Raw genomic sequence first — 21,368 nt, 5'->3', positions numbered from 1 at the left:
CATGTAATTTTTATTTCACTTCTCTTATTATCAATCTCCTAAACTTTGTTTTATATTCCATTTACTCATTTTATATCCCTCGCCTCAAAGTGACGGCATTACTGGAAGATTGGATTGTTCAGCTCCAGAGTGTTATAAAGAAGAAATATTCCTATAAAACTTTCAATATGGCAATTTTTAAACACTTCGAAATACGAAATGTAGAAATGAGCCAAGACGTTCCCGAGATTACCGATGACGCTGGAACCTGCGGAATGTGGTTAACCCTTACCGTTAGGTGTGGTGGGAATATATTCTATTATCAGACTATTATATGTTATTTAAAGGGATCCTATCACTTGGAAATCTGTAGGCACCATCTTATAGAGCAGGAGGAGCTGAGCAGATTGATATATAGGTTTGGGGAAAACAGATTCATTTATCCATTGAAATATCTGTTCTTTCAATGTTGAAAAGTCTAGGAGGCGGAGCTATCAGTGATTGGCCTGCCTTTCAGCGATAGGACCGCCTCCCTGACTTCTCGACATAGAAAAAGCAGAGATTTCAATGGATAAGTGAATCTTTTTCCCACAAACCTATATATCAATCTGCTCAGCTCCTCCTGCTCTATAAGATGGTGCTTACAGATTTCCTTGTGACAAGTTCCCTTTAAATAATATGTAATAGTCTGATAATACAGACTATTTATATGACCGCTGTGGCCTATCAGCGGCTTCAGCGGAAGAAACCCAGGATGATGCGGAATCACAGCGCCATGTATTTTGTTGTGGCTGTGTGCAGTACTGCAGCTCATTGTTCAAATGAATGGGACACATTTATTTATTTTGCCTATTTTACTTACTTGTATAGCGCCCCCATATTCCGCAGCCCTTTACAGATATAGTGAACAATGACCCAAGTAGGGCTCACAATTGTAATTCCCTATCAGTATGTTTTTGTACATGTACTTGTAGTACCGCTCACCACCACTACAGAATGTATGGCGCTATATCTGCTAAACGCTAAAGCCACAGCCAACACAACCTCTCCAGAGAGCTGATCTCTGGGGGTACCTGGAATCGGGCCGCCACCGATCTGATCCTAAACATAAGCCATCAATGTTAACCCCATTTAATAAAGTTACAAATTCCCGAGATTGTACTTGAAATTCACCAGCGTAAGAAATCGAATGTCCTTTCATCCTGGCGCTGAGTGTAATGGATTGAACTTTATCAATTCATTCTTTTTTTTAGTTTTTTTAAAATTCCCATTATTCAACTTTTAATGGACTATCAGGAGAATTCTTCAAAGATGAAATTAAAGTAGATCCGACTCTCGAAACCTCCGAGGCATCTCCTTTAAGTATACATCTGATGAAAGATTCTTTCTTACTATTATGGAAAATGAATGTCAATTACCGGGAGCGGCGCAACGGCCTCCGTCGTAACGGATCACGGAACTCACGGTGACACCTTAGAGGATATCTGCAGTAGAACAGGTTTTCTTAAAGGGGTTGTCCATCCCCGTGATATTGACCCATGGTATAAGCCCATCTCAGGTCATGGCGGTGGAATATTGTATTGTCATGTTATCGCTGGAGCAGAAAGAACCTTGGGGACCAGGGATATGGCGGCATCGGAGTGGCAAGGGATCGGGAGGTTGGTATTACTCCTTATGTTATAGGATCCCATTGGAAGTTGTCATGGGGTTGGATAAATTCTTTTGTAAGTCTCTGTATTGCCTATGTAGGCACACACTCTCCCTAATGTGTACGATTATCCCCTGACCCTGGTCTATAGTCTCTCACTCTGACAAATCAGTATCCCTGCGCTATGCTGACGAGGTCCAAAAGACCGAAACAGCGCTGTCCATTAACTGAGTCATGCATGATGCTAAGGGAGCTGCCCTCTAGAGGTCGGCATACAGAATGCACTGTTCTCCTAATTACATCCTAGAGAATAGGTTTGCATATTTTTTTTACCTATAAGGCCTTATTCACATATGATACAAGTTAGTTTCTTCCTGGCAAAGCTCATGGAGGAATGTTGGGCTGATGGGTTCATTTGGTGGCTATTAATGGCGGTAAGGAGCTTCTAATGAGCTTCTCACTTTGACAGGTATTCTGTGGACAGCGCGGTAACACTCTATGTATCGTGGCTTTGAAAGAGGAGACATTCGTGTGGTTCGAGTCTTACCATGGTTAGACAAGTGAGACCATTAAAGGGAGTCTACCACCCCAATATCTCTTCGAAACCACTTAGATGGTGTTGTAGGGTCAACTAGTGACATAGGGAATATACCATTTTTGTGTCATAGTACAACCTTGCTGCTGAGAATTACTTTAGAGACGTAGCCGTGTCTTCTGGAGCACCAGATTTCGCCTATACTCTTACCTTGTACGTGGGTGGACCAGGGGCGGTCTACCGATCTCCTGTAGGGTGTAGCACCTGGACCTTGAAACAAAAATGGAACATTCACCATTCAAAAAAAATGAAGAAGTCTTGGAGTAGATATTATAAGAGGTGCATGGTCATAGAAGATTGGTATGACTAGGGCGGGTTCATACCTGCGCCCGGTCTCCGCTTTGTGGGTTTCCATCTTCTGCCCAAGAAAATGGACAGGAGAGGGAAACCGGCAGTCAGTTTTGAAACGCATTCACTTGAGTGGGTTTGCAAAGTGACAGCCCGTGAAAGTCTCAGATGTGACCTTGTGGATCATGTATTAAGATGATGATGTATTAGGATACCGGCCAATAGATATGAGGAAAGACATTAGTTGAATACGATCGTTGCTGATGGTGGTCATAGTCGAATAGCCTTGTAGGTAGGTGTCTAATGGTGTGTCCTCTACCACACCCCATAACATTCATGATTAAGGTTGAGCCGATCTTGAGATTTCAGGATCGTTTTTAAAATCCGATTTCCGATCATTTTTCATCTGAACCCGATCCCAATCCCAATTCCGATCCTAATGCAAGTCAGTGGGATTTTTTAATGATCGAAAATCGGATTTTAAAAACGATCATATTCACCACACAGCATGGAGTCCAAAAATTGAAGGCTTCAATTTTTGGACTCCACACTGTGTAATGATTAAAAAATTCACCGACTACTTAGTCCCCCCTGCACAGAACCGCTGCCGCTCACCGGAGCTCCGGGCCGTCGTTCTCTGTCCTCTTCTTTCTCATTCAGGCGCCGACAGAGTGCCGCGCTTCCTTAGGCTAGTGTTACTGATGCTGCGGGGCTTGTTGTGGCTTCTTCTCTCTCATTCAGATGCCAGCAGAGCGTCGCACGCGCCTCTGCCTCCCTAGGCTAGTGTTACTTATGCTGGGAGTAGGCGGGACTTAGGAGAGTGTGGGCGGGTACAGGGAGGGGAGACGTGAGTGCATCACCCAGTATCCACCCACACTCTCCTAAGTCCCGCCTACTCCCAGCATAAGTAACACTACCCCAGGGAGGCGGGGGCGCGTGCGGCACTCTGCTGGCATCTGAATGAGAGAGAAGAGGACAGAGAACGACGGCCCGGAGCTCCGGTGAGCGGCAGCGGTTCTGTGCAGGTATGTTACCTGCACAGTTGAGCGATCGGGATCGGAATTCCGTACCTGATCTTTTTTAGTTGGGATCGGAACCCAATTGCGATCGTCAAATTTACTCGATCGCATATCATCCTTCTACAATCGAAGACTCTTCTCCCATTTTAACGTTCTATATGAAGTACAGGAAGAGAAGTCCCGGCCCCGCGCTGCCCTTCATGCCGGACTTTTATTCACGTTCCCTCCATACTGTTCATTACAAAGAATTAGTATCAAACGCGTCGTCGTCTTTTTCCATGTTGCCCCGCGTATCGACCTTACTCCATGCTGCTCCGGACTTCTAAGCAACTGGTAATTTTGCGAGTGATGGGCAGGCACAGTAGTAGATACTTCTATAGTAATATTGTGAAGGCTTTGTAGTCTCGGGGATAAGACAGAACAAAGGTCTGGAAGTATCACTGAACTCCTAAACATCGGGATTTTCTAGCAGGTTGTCGTGTTGTTCTGAGCTCGCCGTGTACATCCTTTTTATTGATTTTGTGTCTCTCGCGGTGCGCTCGCTCTAACTTTTACAACTATTATATACACTTTTACTTAACTCCTTAAAGGGACTATCCATCCAAGAAGAAACGCGTTGTACTAATCTAATCTCTTAATATATTTCCATAGAGGTCGGCGCTATGATCTTTTTTTTTATACAGAGTCAGGATGGTGGGCCCAGTGCAAAGATGGCCCTGTTCACATCTATGTTCGGGTTTTCATTCAATGGGCCGGTACGATTCTGGGGATACCAAATTTATGTGGTTTTATTTACTTTTTAATCCCTTAAAAAAAAAATCCAAAACTTTGCAAAAATTAAAAAATTCTTTTTTGGTTTAATTTTCTTTCAAATCTAGTTTTTAGTATTTTTTTTTAAAACTTAGTTTTTTTAATGGTTTTTTTTAATTATTCTATTATGCCCCATAATGACCTCTGCACGCAGTATTATGCCCCATAGTGGCCCCTGCACACAGTATTATACCCCATAGTGGCCCCTGCACACAGTATTATACCCCATAGTGGCCCCTGCACACAGTATTATCCCCCATAGTGGCCCCTGCACACAGTATTATGCCCCATAGTGACCCCTGCACACACATTAGTATGCCCCATAGTGACCCCTACACACACATTATTATGTTCCATAGTGGCCCCTGCACACACAGTATTATCCCCCATAGTGGCCCCTGCACACAGTATTATGCCACATAGTGGCCCTTGCACACAGTATTACGCCCCATAGTGGCCCCTGCACACAGTATTATGCCCCATAGTGGCCCCTGCACACAGTGTTATGCCCCCATAGTGGCCCCTGCACACAGTATTATGCTCCATAGTGGCCCCTGTACACAGTATTACGCCCCATAGTGGCCCCTGCACACAGTATTATCCCCCATAGTGGCCCCTGCACACAGTATTATCCCCCATAGTGGCCCCTGCACACAGTATTATCCCCCATAGTGGCCCCTGCACACAGTATTATTCCCCATAGTGGCCCCTGCACACAGTATTACGCCCTATAGTGGCCCCTGCACACAGTATTATGCTCCATAGTGGCCCCTGTACACAGTATTATACCCCATAGTGGCCCCTGCACACATTATTATCCCCCATAGTGGCCCCTGCACACATTATTATCCCCCATAGTGGCCCCTGCACACAGTATTATGCCCCATAGTGGCCCCTGTACACAGTATTATACCACATAGTGGTCCCTGTACACAGTATTATACCCCATTCTGGACCACCCATGACAAATTATCATACTCTGGGGTCTTTTCAGACAATGTAAGTAACAATGTATTTTTATGTTCCCTCACCTCCCCTGGGGCTCATCTTTGTACTTGGGGGTACAGACCACCCCAAGTATGATAGCGGTGTTTGTGTGGCTTGCTGTCCCGCGGCCTTACTTACCACTCCCGGCTCCTGCTCACAGCTGCCTCCGCAGAAGGGGAAGCGCAGGCGGCCATGAGCAGGAGAGAGGATCAGTAAGTAAACAGGGCCCGTTATCTGCTGGAGTTACTCTAGCAAGTAACAACCTATTAAAAAGGAACAAAAAACAAAACATCAGAGGCCCCCTAATGTCGCGGGCCTTGTGGCAGCCTCTACCACTGCTACCCCTTTAGATACGCCCCTGCGAAGGCCTCTGGAGATTTATTTTCGCTTGTATTACAGCCGAGAATCACATGTTCCTTGCCGTGATAACCGAGCACATGCTGAATGTTCTCTCAGTCTCCACAAAGGCCGCGCCACTGTTACGTGTTATGTCATATTATCAGAGGGAGCTCGGAATGGAGTTCAGAGGGCCGGGAAGACTGATAAAGACTGACAGATACTTACATCGGTTTTTCCTCATGATCAAATAGACCGGCGTACGTGAAAACACTGACCTAGTTTCATCTCCAGCCTTTGAGATCGAGGATTTGTTCTCAGGATACCGGACGGCCCTCATGTCTGGGTGAGGCCGGAACGCTTTATACAGAAATACGTAGTGCCGAGGCTTCATGAATCAAAGTCACTCCGGGAATGGACAGTTCTTCAATGGACTGTTCTTCAAGGCCGACGTGTCGTGAAGAATTATGTTCATTAACTGGCGTCTACTTAACGTGACAGTAATTCATACGGTAAAGGATAGAGCGCTGCCAGCTTGTGCTGGGTTGTGTTTGACCCTGTAGAAGGTCCGTCTTGGAGCCCTGGAATTTGGGGTTTATGTTCATTTAGGTGCAACATCTATTTGTTTTTGTGCTAAAGGCTGAGGCCCCACGTTGCAGAAGCGCAGCTCTTTTTGTTGCAGATTTTGTTGCGTTTTTTTGAGCCAAAGCCAGGAGTGGATTGAGCAGAAGGAAGACGTATAAGAACTTCCTATATATTGCCCATTCCTTTTGTAGCCATTCCTGGCTTTGGCTCAAAAAAACGCAACAAAATCTACAACAAAAAATAGCTGCGTTTCTGCAACGTGAGGCCTTAGCCTAAAGGGGTGTTCTGGGAATTTGCAAAACCTAGGACCCCCACAGATCAGCTGGATGAAGAGGCTGCAGTGTCATTGGGTATTAAAGAGATTCTATCATTAAAATGCTTTTTTTCTCCCTAACGTAGGAATAGCCTTAAGAAAGGCTATTCTTCTCCTAACTTTAGATGTCTTCTCCGTGCCGCCGTTCGGTAGAAATCCCGGCTTTCTTTTGTATGCAAATGAGTTCTCTCGCAGCACTGGGGGTGGTCCCCAGCGCTCAAACAGCACTGAGGGCGTCCCCAATGCTGCGAGAGAACTCTCCAGCGCCACCTCTATCTTATTCTGGAACGGCCTCTCCCTGCGTCTACTTCCAGCGCCAGCTTCAAACTTCTAGGCATGCACAATTGGCTCTCCCGTCAGGCATCGGGCAGAGGCCATTTTCTTGTGGCCGTTTACCCCAGCTTACTGTGTAAGCGGCCATAAAAAATGGCTGCGGCCCGAGGGCAGAGCCGACCACGCATGCGTAGAAATTTGAATCCAGCGTGGAGAGAGGCCATTCCAGACAAAGATAGAGGCAGCACTGGAGGTTTCTCTCACAGCATTGGGGACACCCCAAGTTCTGTTTGAGCACTGAGGACCGCCCCCAGTGCTGCGAGAGAACTCATTTGCATACTGAAGAAAACCGGGATTTCTACCGAACGGCGGCGTGGAGAAGACACCGAAGGGTAGGAGAAAAATAGTCTTTCTTAAGGCTATTCCTACGTGTTAGTGAGAAAAAATAGCATTTTAAAGGGATTCTACCACTAAAACACAATTTTTTCTAGTTAACATGTCGGAATAGCCTTTAGAAAGGCTATTCGTCTCCTACCTTTTGAAGTGCTCTCCGCCGCGCCGTTCGTTCACAATACCGGTTTGTACCGGTATGCTAATTTGTTCTCTTGCAGCGATGGGGGCGTCCCCATTGCAGCTCGAAAACCGTACGCAGCACCGCCTCTATGGTCTTTGGTGTCCTCCCCTTCCTTCTTCAGTGTCATGTCGGACGCCTGTGCAGTACGCTCTGTTCGGCGAAGACTTCAAAGAACGTACTGCGCATGCGCGAAATTGTGGCGCCCGCACTATGGTCACAAACCGGTATTGTGAACGAACAGCACGGCGGAGAGCACTTCAAAAGGTAGGAGACGAATAGCCTTTCTAAAGGCTATTCCGACATGTTAACTAGAAAAAATTGTGTTTTAGTGGTAGAATCCCTTTAATGATTGGATCCCTTTAAGGACAGGGCCGGATATATTGGTTGTTGGTATTACAGCTCATCCGTATTCACTGATACTCAACTTGTGGTATTCACACGTAGAAAACTGATGCTGAATTTTAGGCGCACACCGCCACAAATTCTGTCTGAATTCTGCCCCCCAATTATTTCAGCTATCAGAAAAAATCTTCTTCTTCTTCAGGATATTTCCACCTGAGAACTCCCATTGAATTGGAAGCGGAAAGCATACCTTTTCCATTGGCATAGAACTTGTCAAAATCCAATTTCGGAATTTGGAATTTGCCCAATAAAAGCAAAATATAGTGGCCCTCTTCTCCAAATTCTACTTCAAATTCAGCTCCAAATTCAGCACCATCATAAGGATAGGTCACCATAGGCAAGTTCCGAAAAAGCCCCTTTAAGGGACACATGAAGTAGGGACAACCATCGGCTAGGAACCCATAGTCTTCTCATTGGTTATCCAATGGAGGATCCACCATGGAGAAGTCGCCAGCACCTTGGAGTCACGTCTCTTTGAGAAACTTTTGTACAAGTACTCGATAATATATTTCCCCCGAGTCTCGCCTTATGAGTATTCCTAGACACTATTGACAAAACCGCATATCTCGGAAAGTTACGAGGAAAAGGGAAAGTTTTTATTTCCTGCTAATTCTTATTTATTGAACAAGTGCCAGACAGTTGTTAAAATGGAGCGTGATATCTTTAACGCGCTTTGCTGATTTTAATATTTATGAAACGCGCGGCTATTAACCAGCCCTGACTTCTCCGGCTGGATGTGCTTTGCATTGTAACAACTTCCAACGCGTTTCTTTTATAGCTTTGGGCCCGGAAGAGTAATCATACGGCAGGGTCACGTCGCTCAGAACTTCTACCTCATCCTCTCGGGCACGGCTGTAGTCACCAAAGTGTCACGGAGCAAGAAGACGGGGGAACATTTCTCCAAGACGGTGGCCTTCCTGAAGAAAGGGAAGTACTTTGGGGTAGGTAGGAGTTGTTTGTTATGCCGTTTGCATGATGGCGTCGGAATCCGCCGCTCTGCAGATAAGTGGATGTTTGTAAATTATAATGAGTAATACTTTCCAATTTCTGTTCTGCGCGCCGGGGAAACATCCAGGGGATCGGCGCTGGTTTAAAATCAATCAATCAAGCTTTAATGAAAACTCGCACGCAACAATCACAAAGCAGGGCGCCGTGCCATAGAGCGCTACCTGAGATCTGCCGGAAATGAAACTCCGGCTAACAAACTTTGTTTAACCAACTGTTTACAAAAAAAGCGAATGCATGATAGGCCGCGAGCCAGGTCTACACTGGATATATGGTGCGGTGCAAAAGTTTTAGGCAGGTGCCGAGAAAATGCAAAGTAAGAAGGTGTTCAGAAATAGACGTGTCAGGCTTAGTTCACATCTGTGCCGGAGACTCCAATAGAAATCCAATTGCTTTCCGCCAGTTTGCGTATAAAAACGGCGCCCCCCATTATAGTCTATGGAGTCTGCAGGTGTTCGTGAGTGACCAGTGTTTTAGCGGACCGGCTCTTCATGGTTCGGGCACCGGCAGACCTGAACAACAGCAGATTATCTGCAAATATATCGACATATATGTCGGTGTCTGATGTTTTTATACTGAACCCAGTGGAAATGCAGGGTTGTAGGAAACCAAAATGTCATGCACAGATCAGGAACAGAATCAGGAGCAGAGGTGGAAAACAGGACAAAGTCAAGGAACGGAAACTCGAGAAAGAACACAGTCACAAAACTCCTGCAGGAACTGGACAACCATGAACCTATGTTGCTCAGGCACCGCGCAGACAGGGTCGTTTTAGCACATTGGTAGACCCAGTGCAAACATTTCATAAGTGGGTTCTCCCCAATCATTGCTACTTAGACATATTTGACCCGCACAAATTATAATACTCCATCAGTGACCCCCACATAGTATAATGCCCCTTAGTGGCCCCATACAAAAAAAACCCCCATCTCAGTGGGCCATCAGAAAGGCCCCTGCAATGTCCCCATATAACATAATTGCCTATAACATATCAACTTGTCTCCCAGTGGCCCCTTAGACATTATATTGTAATGCCCACAGCACAAAGTCTCCTGGTGCACCCAGAGTATAGCCACAGTATAATATCCTCCACTAGTTTCATGTCCCCCTCCTGGTTTCCCCCAAAGTTTCATGCTCCCCTCCTGGTTTCCCCCATAGTCTCATGTCCCCCTCCTGGTTTCCCCCACAGTTTCATGGCCCCCTCCTGGTTGCCCCAAAAGTTTCATTCTCCCCACAGTTTCATGACCCCCTTCTGGTTTTCGAAAAGTTTAATGAACCCCTCCTGGTTTCCCCCAAAGTTTCATGCTCCCCTCCTGGTTTCCCCCTCAGTTTCATGTCCCCCTCCTGGTTTCCCCCTCAGTTTCATGTCCCCCTCCTGGTTTCCCCCACAGTTTCATGGCCCCCTCCTGGTTTCCCCCACAGTTTCATGGCCCCCTCCTGGTTTCCCCCACAGTTTCATGGCCCCCTCCTGGTTTCCCCCACAGTTTCATGGCCCCCTCCTGGTTTCCCCCACAGTTTCATGGCCCCCTCCTGGTTTCCCCCACAGTTTCATGACCCCCTCTTGGTTTCCCCCACTGCTTCATACCCCCAATTTCCCAATTTCCCCCAATACTATGTTTGAAATAAAACAAAAACAAAAAACCCAAACCTTATACTCGCCATTCCCTGTTCCCTTCTGTTTTTTGACTGTGGGGGTTTCAGGGATCAGCAGGCGCAATGTAAGTGACGTCATCACATCGCACCTACTACACCCAAGACACCGGGGGGCAGAGACAGGGGCCAAATGGTGCAGCATGGAGTGTAGAGCAATCTAAGTGCTGTCCCATGGGGGGCCTCGCTACCATAATGTCTGGTGCACGTTTGCCCTATGGTTCAAGTGGCCCTATATGCAGAGGACTAACCAAGTATAAGTAGGCCTTCTGGGATTGACCGGAGGAGCTACAGAGGTGCATGTTAAACACTCCAGTTGCTAATAGGGAGGTTGTTCCCATTGTATGGGCAGACCCAGGGGCATCGTAACAGGAGGACATTTACTCTTGGTGCATGGCGAGAAACCAAAGTAACCAGGAGATGGTTCCAGCTGGTAGTAGTACGTTGGCGATTCCAGACCTCCATTGTTATACATAGGTATTTTAGTGGTTACCTCCCACTCTCCATGGCATTCCATAGGCTACTTGCAGGAGATTGACCTTCTGACGTCATAGCAGATTTGGAAGCTTTCACTCATCACAAGTCATAAACACGAACAAACGCGGAACTTTCAAAGGCCGGCAAAGCAAATCCATCCAAGACCTGAGTAGAATCCGAGCTAAGGGGCCTGCAATTAGATCTGGAAGTCAATTAATTCAGATCTTTACGAGAAACTTTCAGGGAGAAAGGAAGTTCAGTAGCCTGGAATCCCTGTTGGGAGCCAAGACCTCAGAGAAGGGCCGCTCCAAGTAATTTCCAAGAGCGCAGTCATGAGGAGAAGCAATGGCGCGAAACATCCTGGTAGAGAGGCTGCTCGCTAATTAGTGACACCTGACTCCGATACCTGGGGGCTTCTTAATTAACCGGAGCTGAGGATTCCTCTACACTTATTACAATGTAATGGAAGAGAACTTAGGGGACGATAACAGCCTCACGCCGTCTCTTCTCTACAAGCGCGCATGGATCTCCTCTCCGCTAGATTTGCATACGTTTTAGAAGATATGCTAATGAGTTAACTGTTTTGTCGACCTCACTATATGGGGGCTTTATCACATTCGCTGGAGAAAGACGGGTAAAGCTAATTGGCTCTGTAGAATGCCCTCATGGCACGTGGGTATCACTACATAGGAAATCTCAAATCTATCTATCTATCTATCTATCTATCTATCTATCTCCTATCTATCTTCTATCTATCTATCTATCTATCTATCTATCTATCTATCTATCTATCTATCTCTCTATCTATCTATCTATCTCCTATCTATCTATCTCCTATCTATCTATCTCCTATCTATCTATCTATCTATCTATCTATCTATCTATCTATCTATCTATCTATCATCTATCTATCTATCTATCTATCTCATATCTATCTCCTATCTATCTATCTATCTATCTATCTATCTATCTATCTATCTATCTTCTATCTATCTATCTATCTATCTATCTCCTATCTATCTATCTATCTATCTATCTCCTATCTATCTATCTATCTATCTATCTATCTATCTATCTCATATCTATCTATCTATCTATCTATCTATCATCTATCTATCTATCATCTATCTATCTATCTATCTCCTATCTATCTATCTATCTATCTATCTATCTCCTATCTATCTATCTATCTATCTATCTATCTATCTATCTATCTCCTATCTATCTATCTATTCTATCTATCTATCATCTATCTATCTATCTATCTATCTATCTATCTATCTATCTATCTATCATATTTATCTATCTATCTATCTATCTATCTATCTATCTATCTATCTATCTATCCATCTATCTCCTATCTATCTATCTATCTATCTATCTATCTATCTATCTATCTATCTCCTATCTATCTATCTATCTATCTATCTATCTATCTATCTATCTATCTATCTATAATATTTATCTATCTATCTATCCATCTATCTATCTCCTATCTATCTATCTATCTATCTATCTATCTATCTATCTATCTATCTATCTATCTATCTATCCATCCTCCCATGTCCTGCAAGCTGGTTGCCCCAAGTGGACCCAAAGAATGGAAACCCCAAAGCTAGTCTGACTCTAGAGCAAGTTAACATCCGACCCATAATAGATTTTTGATGCATGAATAGGGATATTAACAAAATTAGACACCCATAAACATATGGCAGTATAATAGTAGCATGAGGGATCTGAAGGTACTGTATATTCTCTGTGTATGAGATTATGGGGATCAATTGATTGAGCAGGGTGGGTGACCGTCCATCTGATCAGGTTGTAGAATGGTGACTTGCTAATAGGTTGCAGGAGGGTGCATTGGAATTCTGATTGGGTTAAAGGCGGGTTCATTAGCATTGCCATTCTCGTTAGGTTGCAGATGATGCTAAGCAATTCTGTTTAGGTTGCAGGGTGGTGCAGTAGTATTCTGATTAAGCTGCAGGATGGTGCACTGCCATTCTTACTAGGTTGCAGGAAGGTCTATTGGAATTCTGAATAGGTAACAGGTGGCTTCACTGGCAATCTGTTCAGGTTGAAGAATAGTGCAATGGCAATCTGATTCAGTTGCAAGATGATGCATTGTTATTCTTATTAGGTTACAGGAGGGTTCATTGATAACCTGTTGAAGTTGAATGATAGAGCATGAGAATTCTGAATCGTTTGCAGGGTGGTGCATTGCCATTCTCATTAAGTTGCATAAAGGTGCATTGCCATTCTTATTAGGTTGCAGGATGGTGCATTGGTATTCTAATTATGTTGCATCTTTTAATAAGGTTGCAGGATGATGCATTGTAATTCTGATTAGGTTGCAGGATGGTGCATTGCCATTCCTATTAGGTTGCAGGATGGTGCATTGCCATTCTCATGAAGTTGCCGGATATTGCATTGCCATTCCATTTAGGTTGCAGAATGGTGCATTGCTGTTCTCATGAGGTTGCAAGATGGTACATTGCCATTCTCATGAGGTTGCAGGATAGTGCATTGCCATTCTCATTAGGTTGCAGAATAGTGCATTGCTGTTCTAATGAGGTTGCAGGATGATGCATTGCCATTCTCATTAGGTTGCAGTATGATGCATTGTTATTCTCATGCGGTTGCAGGATAGTGCATTAACATTCCTATTAGGCTGCAGGATGGTGCATTGCCATTCTCATTAGGTTGCAGGATGATGCATTGCCATTCTCTTTAGGTTGCATGATGGTGCAATGCCATTCCTATTAGGTTGCAGGATGGTGCATTGCTGTTCTCATGAGGTTGCATGATGGTGCAATGCCATTCCTATTAGGTTGCAGGGCAGTGCATTACTATTCTGATTATGTTACAGGAGGGTCATTGGAAACCTGTTCAGGTTGCAGGATAGTGCACTGGCATTCTGATTAGGTTGCAGGATAGCTTAACTATTAGGACATTGGTTTATGCGGTGTTTCACATATCCAAACCCAATAATATGCAAATGCAAATTCTTTGTACAGTTGCCATTTGTCATATTTTATGGCCCCTTTTGCTAGGAATAGAATATGTGTTCATTATATTGTACAGTCTAATTAATATTCCCTTATCCTAAAGCTCAATGTGCTCAAACTTCTTAATTTGCCAGAAGTCATTAATAATGTGTTGTGTCATTAATCTTCTGCTAGTGAATACAATCATTATTCTTCTTTAAATATTTACAGAATATTGGTCCATCTTTTAGGACGTGATGGTTCCTAGGTGAAAATTGATGATCTTTCACGCTTTCATGTACTCGGGAATATGTCTAGGGATGACTGACCTTGCTGCCACCAGCATGAACCCCAGGTGTCTACGAGGGGGGGGCTTCCAGAAGTCACACAAGAATATGGAGAGGATACGGCAGGGTCATCCGCCAAATCTACCCCCATGACCTGCAAGATAACTTGCCGAACCCCAGTCCAGAAGGGGCGCAGGAGAAGAGACAGAGGTGCTCAAGCAGAATAAGGGGCCTATGGAGATGGTTAGGAAGTTTCAGAGAGGAGTAGAAGTGTGAAAGTTGAGAATATTGCCAATGGGAGGCAACCAAGTCGGGGCGCAAAGTCCAGGCCAACAGCTCCACATTTTACATACTTCTTTTGTTACATTAGGCTTAATACTGTTGCATACCTCGGATTCTTGGATCATCCATGTTGGGCGTGTTCAAGTTTGTAAAAAATGGATATATCCTAATGCTCTGCAGGATTAGAAGAGGGGCTTAAAGGGAGTCTGTCACCAGAACCAACCATATCAACCCAGACATGCAGACAGGTTATCATCTGAATCAAAATTACCTCTTTGGAGCAATGACAACGCCTTTGTTCCAAAGGGCTCATTGCATATTGACAAAAATGGCAATATCTTGGCAACCGAGGCAGCAATTCGCAAGGGAAAAAAGACTATTTGATTTCAGTATATCACCCCAGCCCTATCTGCAGGGCTGGGGTGATATACTGGGGTTCTTGCAACACACTTCCTTTAAGTGTCTTGCAATTTGAGACTCAAATATGTCCTATTGCCTTGTGGCATTGGGCCCATCAGTACACGTCCAAGGTCATCAGACAGTCCCCAAAGTGTTTTAACTAAAAAGTACTCTTGGTACCACAAAAAAAAAGACAGCTTATGCATCTCCGTACATGGAAATCTGAAAAAGTTATGAGTGTCAGAATATGGTGATATGTTAAAGCAACCCCCCCCCCCCCTAAAACAAAACAAAACTAGACACATTTGATATCCCCATATACTACAGGCGACCTCTCAATTTGGCTTCACAGTGAAATGCTAGAAAAACAAAGCCTGTAAGGTCGCACAAATGCAGTTTTTCCCCAATTCCACCCCATTCTAATTTTTTCCCCAGTTCATTGTACAGAATAATAAATGGTATGGGGATATGTAGACAAGCAGATGGTCAAGTTGTAGATGGCAGGTACATTCCACTGAGGTGGCTGGTATCCACATGGTGACTGGCTGGAGTATGGCTCCAGGATTTAGGAGTGGTTGCAAACCCAAGCCTATGCTCCAGTCCTGATTTGTTGGCTGACCAAAGTGGTCAGCTATTAAAGACCTGAGGTTGCCCATGGGAAGGGGGTGTGGTTGTCTCTTGTAGGAGAACCTGGTTAGACACACTGCCTTATGTGTCTGGAGGAACAGCTTAAAACAAATCCCCTGGTGTGTGGGTGAGAAAAACCTTGGACAGTTACTTTCTTGTACCTGAAGTAAGGACTGCTTATATTATTTGAATTTATCCTTTGTGCTGGAGCAAGCTATTTTGAGTTATCCATTTTGCTGAAGAAAGCCAATTTGTTTTATTTACTGCTGGACTGTCTGAACTGTTACCAATAAACCTACACGTGTGAGCTGAACCCCTTTGCCTCCGTCTGATTGTCCCAGCAACTTACCTTCTCTGAAGGTCCCGCATTTACAGGAGTCAAAAAAAAAAAAAAAATGAAAATCAAAAACGTTATATTGTAACGTTAATGTGACAATGGGATATTTCTCCGCAATCTCAATGTTTTTTTTTTGTTTGGTTTACTGTTGTTTTGTAGGACGTGGCCATTTTGACTAACACCAAGAGGAACGCAACGGTGGTGTGCCATGACTCTGTGTCCTTGCTTGCCATAACTAGACAGGTAAGGACTTCCATAGACGTGTTAACACTGAATCTTCTTAGAGCGTCCTTACCCACAGTCCTGTGACATGGACCGAAAATAAGCAATGGGCGAACTCCAGAAGATTTGGTTTGTCCTGTGTTTGGATGACGTGAGTCCCCAGGTTAGGTCCGAGCTTCTTCGGGTGCAACTGGAGGGGAATAGGGTTGAGTTATCGTGTTCGGAAAAGATCAGATTCCGATAGGCGATCGAGGAAATTCCACGTTCCCAATCGGAATTCCGAACACGATCTTTTTAGGTGGGATCAAGATTGGTGATTATTTCCCACACTGCTTTGCTACTGGCCAAGCATTGTGGGAAAAGCTAACAATGTTAGCCTTCACACTGAGTATACGCTCCACTCATTCTGAGCGGAGTGTATACTCAGTGTGAAGGCTCCGCTGCGGTTCCATAGGAATGAATGGATGCAGCCGGCACACAGCCTTAACCCCCTGTGCGCTGGCTGCGTCCATTCATTCTAATGGGAGAATAGCTAACATCTCTAGTAGCTACTTAACTGCAGAGACGGCTGGTCCGGTGCCCGGTGTTCTCGTTCTTCTTTGCCTCACTGCCCCCGCCTCCCAGGTTAGTGTTAAAGAGCTAGGAAGAAGGCGGGGCTTGTGGCTTAGAGTGTGGGCGGGTACAGGGTGGGGAGACGTGATGTCTTCCCTCCCAGTACCCGCCCACACTTTCCTAACCTGGGAGGCGGGGGCAGCGAGGTGAAGAAAAAACACCGGGCACCGGACCAGCCATCTCTGCAGGTAAGTGGACACCAGGTTGTTTTTAAAATCCGATCTCCGATTAGTAAAAAGATCCCATTGACTTGCATTGGGATCGAGATCGGGTTCGAATGAAAAATGATCGGAAATCGGATTTCAGAATCGATCCTGAAAAGTCAAGATCGGCTCAACCCTAGAGGGGAATTATTATACGCTGAGGTCTCTTTAGACCCTCAGGTATAATAGGTGTACGCTCTAGGGGGGAGTGACAAAAATATAAAAAAAATTTACACTCGCCTTCTGTTACCTCCTCTGGGCCTCCTATGGCCGAACTCTGGCAGACTTCTGTGACTTTATTCGCCTGGAGAAGGAAGACTTGGATTGCCGGATGCCATGAGGAGGACCACGAGAGGTAACAGAAGGTAGGTATAAATGTTTTTTATTTTTGTCACCTCTCCTGGGCTTCCACCTTCGATACTCTGGGGTCGAAAGAGACCCCAATGTACAATAATTCACCAGCGGCTGCCATTTTAGAACATCACAGATTTATTCCATTTCATATTAGTTAAAAACTGAACAATTTGGAATATTCGAGTCAAACCCTGCTCAGTACAAGTCTATTCCCCCATCTCTAAAAATGTCTGATCGATTTGGATTTACATTTTGGTATGTATTTGTTACTAGAACAGGCGACATCAGTGGATATTTCTTTGAACATAAAAGAACATGATTGTAGAATCTGATGGGACAGTCAGTGACTGCCAAGATTACACCACACTTGTAAGATTGGATTGTATGTACAATCTAAATTTTCAGTTCAACACTTATTAATGTTTATATTCATCTCTGAACAGCACTGCCTGCATCATCAACTGTACAAAACTGTTAGTGATTTGCATTATTTCTACAGAGTATTATACTCCAGAGCTGCACTCACTATTCTGCTGGTACAGTCACTGTGTACATACATTACATTACTTATCCTGTATTATACTCCAGAGCTGCGCTCACTATTCTGCTGGTCCAGTCACTGTGTACATACATTACATTACTTATCCTGTATTATACTCCAGAGCTGTGCTCACTATTCTGCTGGTACGGTCACTGTGTACATACATTACATTACTTATCCTGTACTGATCCTGAGTTACATCCTGTATTATACTCCAGAGCTGCACTCACTATTCTGCTGGTACAGTCACGGTGTACATACATTACATTACTTATCCTGTATTATACTCCAGAGCTGCACTCACTATTCTGCTGGTACAGTCACGGTGTACATACATTACATTACTTATCCCGTACAGATCCTGAGTTACATCCTGTATTATACTCCAGAGCTGCACTCACTATTCTGCTGGTACAGTCAGTGTACATACATTACATTACTTGTCCTGTATTATACTCCAGAGCTGCTCTCACTATTCTGCTGGTACAGTCACTGTGTACATACATTACATTACTTGTCCTGTATTATACTTCAGAGCTGCGCTCACTATTCTGCTGGTGCAGTCACTGTGTACATACATTACATTACTTATCCTGTATTATACTCCAGAGCTGTGCTCACTATTCTGCTGGTGCAGTCACTGTGTACATACATTACATTACTTATCCTGTATTATACTCCAGAGCTGTGCTCACTATTCTGCTGGTGCAGTCACTGTGTACATACATTACATTACTTATCCTGTATTATACTCCAGAGCTGCGCTCACTATTCTGCTGGTACAGTCACTGTGTACATACATTACATTACTTATCCTGTATTATACTCCAGAGCTGTGCTCACTATTCTGCTGGTACAGTCACTGTGTACATACATTACATTACTTATCCTGTATTATACTCCAGAGCTGCGCTCACTATTCTGCTGGTACAGTCACTGTGTACATACATTACATTACTTATCCTGTATTATACTCCAGAGCTGCACTCACTATTTTACTTCTTTACGGCCATGATTTACGAGGACGTCTAAGCTCAAAGAGTAAAAATTATGAAAAATTTCCCCAAATTTTCTTCTTGACATGAAATGAACTTTTAGTGGTAAGGTTTCGGCATCAGCATTCCGACAGAAGCGGTTAATTAATGTCACGGTTAGTTGTCAGCCGCGAGAGCAACATCGCGCGCCTTTGCTTTCCTACGCGGTGGTTCTAATTTTCACAATGCGCAAAAAATAAATCACACAGTGTGTAATGAAATCCTCCTTAGTTTACATTGAGCAATATACGAGCGCAGTAATTCACGGCATAATTTTAATATGATGTTCTGATTATTCATTATGGTCCCAATTTCAGTCCTGCCAAGTGATTAATGATAAAATATATTCCGAAAGAAAGAGTAATTTCTGCGAATGTTGTAGAATCGGAGAGATTGATTAGAACCATAATGTTTTACAATTGACTTAGCTCATCATTTTATTTTCTGCTGGAAAAAAGAAGAGATTCTGAAAAACTTCAGTTCCAGGAATCCATGTCCTTCATAGATCCCGAGCGTACGCGTCCTAGAATCTGCTGCCGGCTACAGCCTTAAAGGGGATGTCATAGAAGAATTAGAGGGCGGCTTCGGTCATTAGAAACGGAATTATCCATAGAAGTCTGAGAATTTTCTGACCACGTTTGTGTCAAATTTTATAGAAAGTAACACTTAGGACATAGTCATGAACAGTGTGTAGCAGAAAGAATAGATATAGGACAGGTCCGAGAGCTTTGGAAAATGTGCCCAAAAAGGTGCTGCGGTTTACGACGCCTTTAAGAAAGTGAGAAGATCGAATATGGTGCAGATTTTGGTGTGTGAAGTAAACCAAGTTTGCAATGGTGTAAACTTATGTATGTGTGAGATATATATAGAGAAAGATCCACCACACAAAAATTTGGATATTACCTAGTGTCAGACTAGCAGTTTACAGGTCCTGTCATCTGACACTAGAGTGGGACCATGTGTCTCAGAGGTGTGTTTCTGGTGGGACACTTATTGTAGTGCACCTCAGATAGCAAGAAGAAGGGAGGTCCTACTCTCCATATTGATGCATGTCCCTTATGATTACAGGTACAGTGATTAATTGCTGCAGCCATGTTGTTGTTATATTCTCATATTGTATTGTTCAGTATATGTTGATACAGTCACTGATGTTAGGAATGACTGAGAACTTGATGCTAATGTATAACTACTAGATAGTATGTAAGGACAATTATTGTAGTGCACCTCAGATAGCAAGAAGAAGGGAGGTCCTACTCTCCATATTGATGCATGTCCCTTATGATTACAGATAAAGTGAATAAAGAATATAAACCCCCCCCAACCACACCAGTGTTAGTTCATTAGGTGTGCAACATATGTACAACATTTCACTGGGGAGCATTATACTGCGTGCAGTGACATAACTAGGAATGGCTGGGCCCGAAGGCGGACATTTGACATGGGGGAGCCCTCTGACCCCGACCGACTCCCCCCTTTCCCCTGCACAAACCACATTCCTGCAAACACTATTATGCCCCATAGTGGCCCCTGTACACAGTATTATGCCCCATAGTGGCCCCTGTACACAGTATTATGCCCCATAGTGGCCCCTGCACACAGTATTATCCCCCATAGTGGCCCCTGCACACAGTATTATGTCCCATAGTGGCCCCTGCACACAGTATTATCCCCCATAGTGGCCCCTGCACACAGTATTATTGCCCCATAGTGGCTCCTGCACACGGTATTATTGCCCCATAGTGGCCCCTGCACACAGTATTATGCCCCATAGTGGCCCCTGCACACAGTATTATACCCCATAGTGGCCCCTGCACACAGTATTATCCCCCATAGTGGCCCCTGCACACAGTATTATCCCCCATAGTGGCCCCTTTACACAGCATTATACCCCATAGTGGCCCCTGCACACAGTATTATGCCCCATAGTGGCTCCTGCACACAGTATTATGCCCCATAGTGGCCCCAGTGCACGGTATTATTGCCCCATAGTGGCCCCTGCACACAGTATTATGCCCCATAGTGGCTCCTGCACACAGTATTATACCCCATAGTGGCCCCTGCATACAGTATTATGCCCCATAGTGGCCCCAGTGCACGGTATTATTGCCCCATAGTGGCCCCTGCACACAGTATTATCCCCCATAGTGGCCCCTGCACACAGTATTATGCCCCATAGTGGCCCCTGCACACAGTATTATGCCCCATAGTGGCCCCTGCACACTGTATTATGTCCCATAGTGGCCCCTGCACACAGTATTATGTCCCATAGTGGCCCCTGCACACAGTATTATGCCCCATAGTGGCTCCTGCACACGGTATTATTGCCCCATAGTGGCCCCTGCACACAGTATTATGCCCCATAGTGGCCCCTGCACACAGTATTATACCCCATAGTGGCCCCTGCACACAGTATTATCCCCCATAGTGGCCCCTGCACACAGTATTATCCCCCATAGTGGCCCCTGCACACAGTATTATCCCCCATAGTGGCCCCTGCACACAGTATTATCCCCCATAGTGGCCCCTGCACACTTTATTATGCCCC

General features: G+C 44.6%; 1 protein-coding gene across 1 annotated transcript in view; it reads left to right on the top strand.

Annotated features, from left to right (window-relative positions):
• CNBD2 (cyclic nucleotide binding domain containing 2) overlaps nucleotides 1-21,368 on the top strand; it is a 125,016-nt gene that overhangs the window by 46,529 nt on the left and 57,119 nt on the right. Inside the window, exons 10-11 of the mRNA XM_075266432.1 lie at nucleotides 8,588-8,750; nucleotides 16,017-16,100. Of these exons, the coding sequence (XP_075122533.1) occupies nucleotides 8,588-8,750; nucleotides 16,017-16,100 (247 nt within the window). The remainder of the gene's footprint in view (nucleotides 1-8,587; nucleotides 8,751-16,016; nucleotides 16,101-21,368) is intronic.

This window comes from Leptodactylus fuscus, chromosome 2, assembly GCF_031893055.1.
Source record: "Leptodactylus fuscus isolate aLepFus1 chromosome 2, aLepFus1.hap2, whole genome shotgun sequence".
NCBI lineage: Eukaryota > Metazoa > Chordata > Amphibia > Anura > Leptodactylidae > Leptodactylus > Leptodactylus fuscus.
This window is presented reverse-complemented; position numbering and strand designations above follow the sequence as displayed.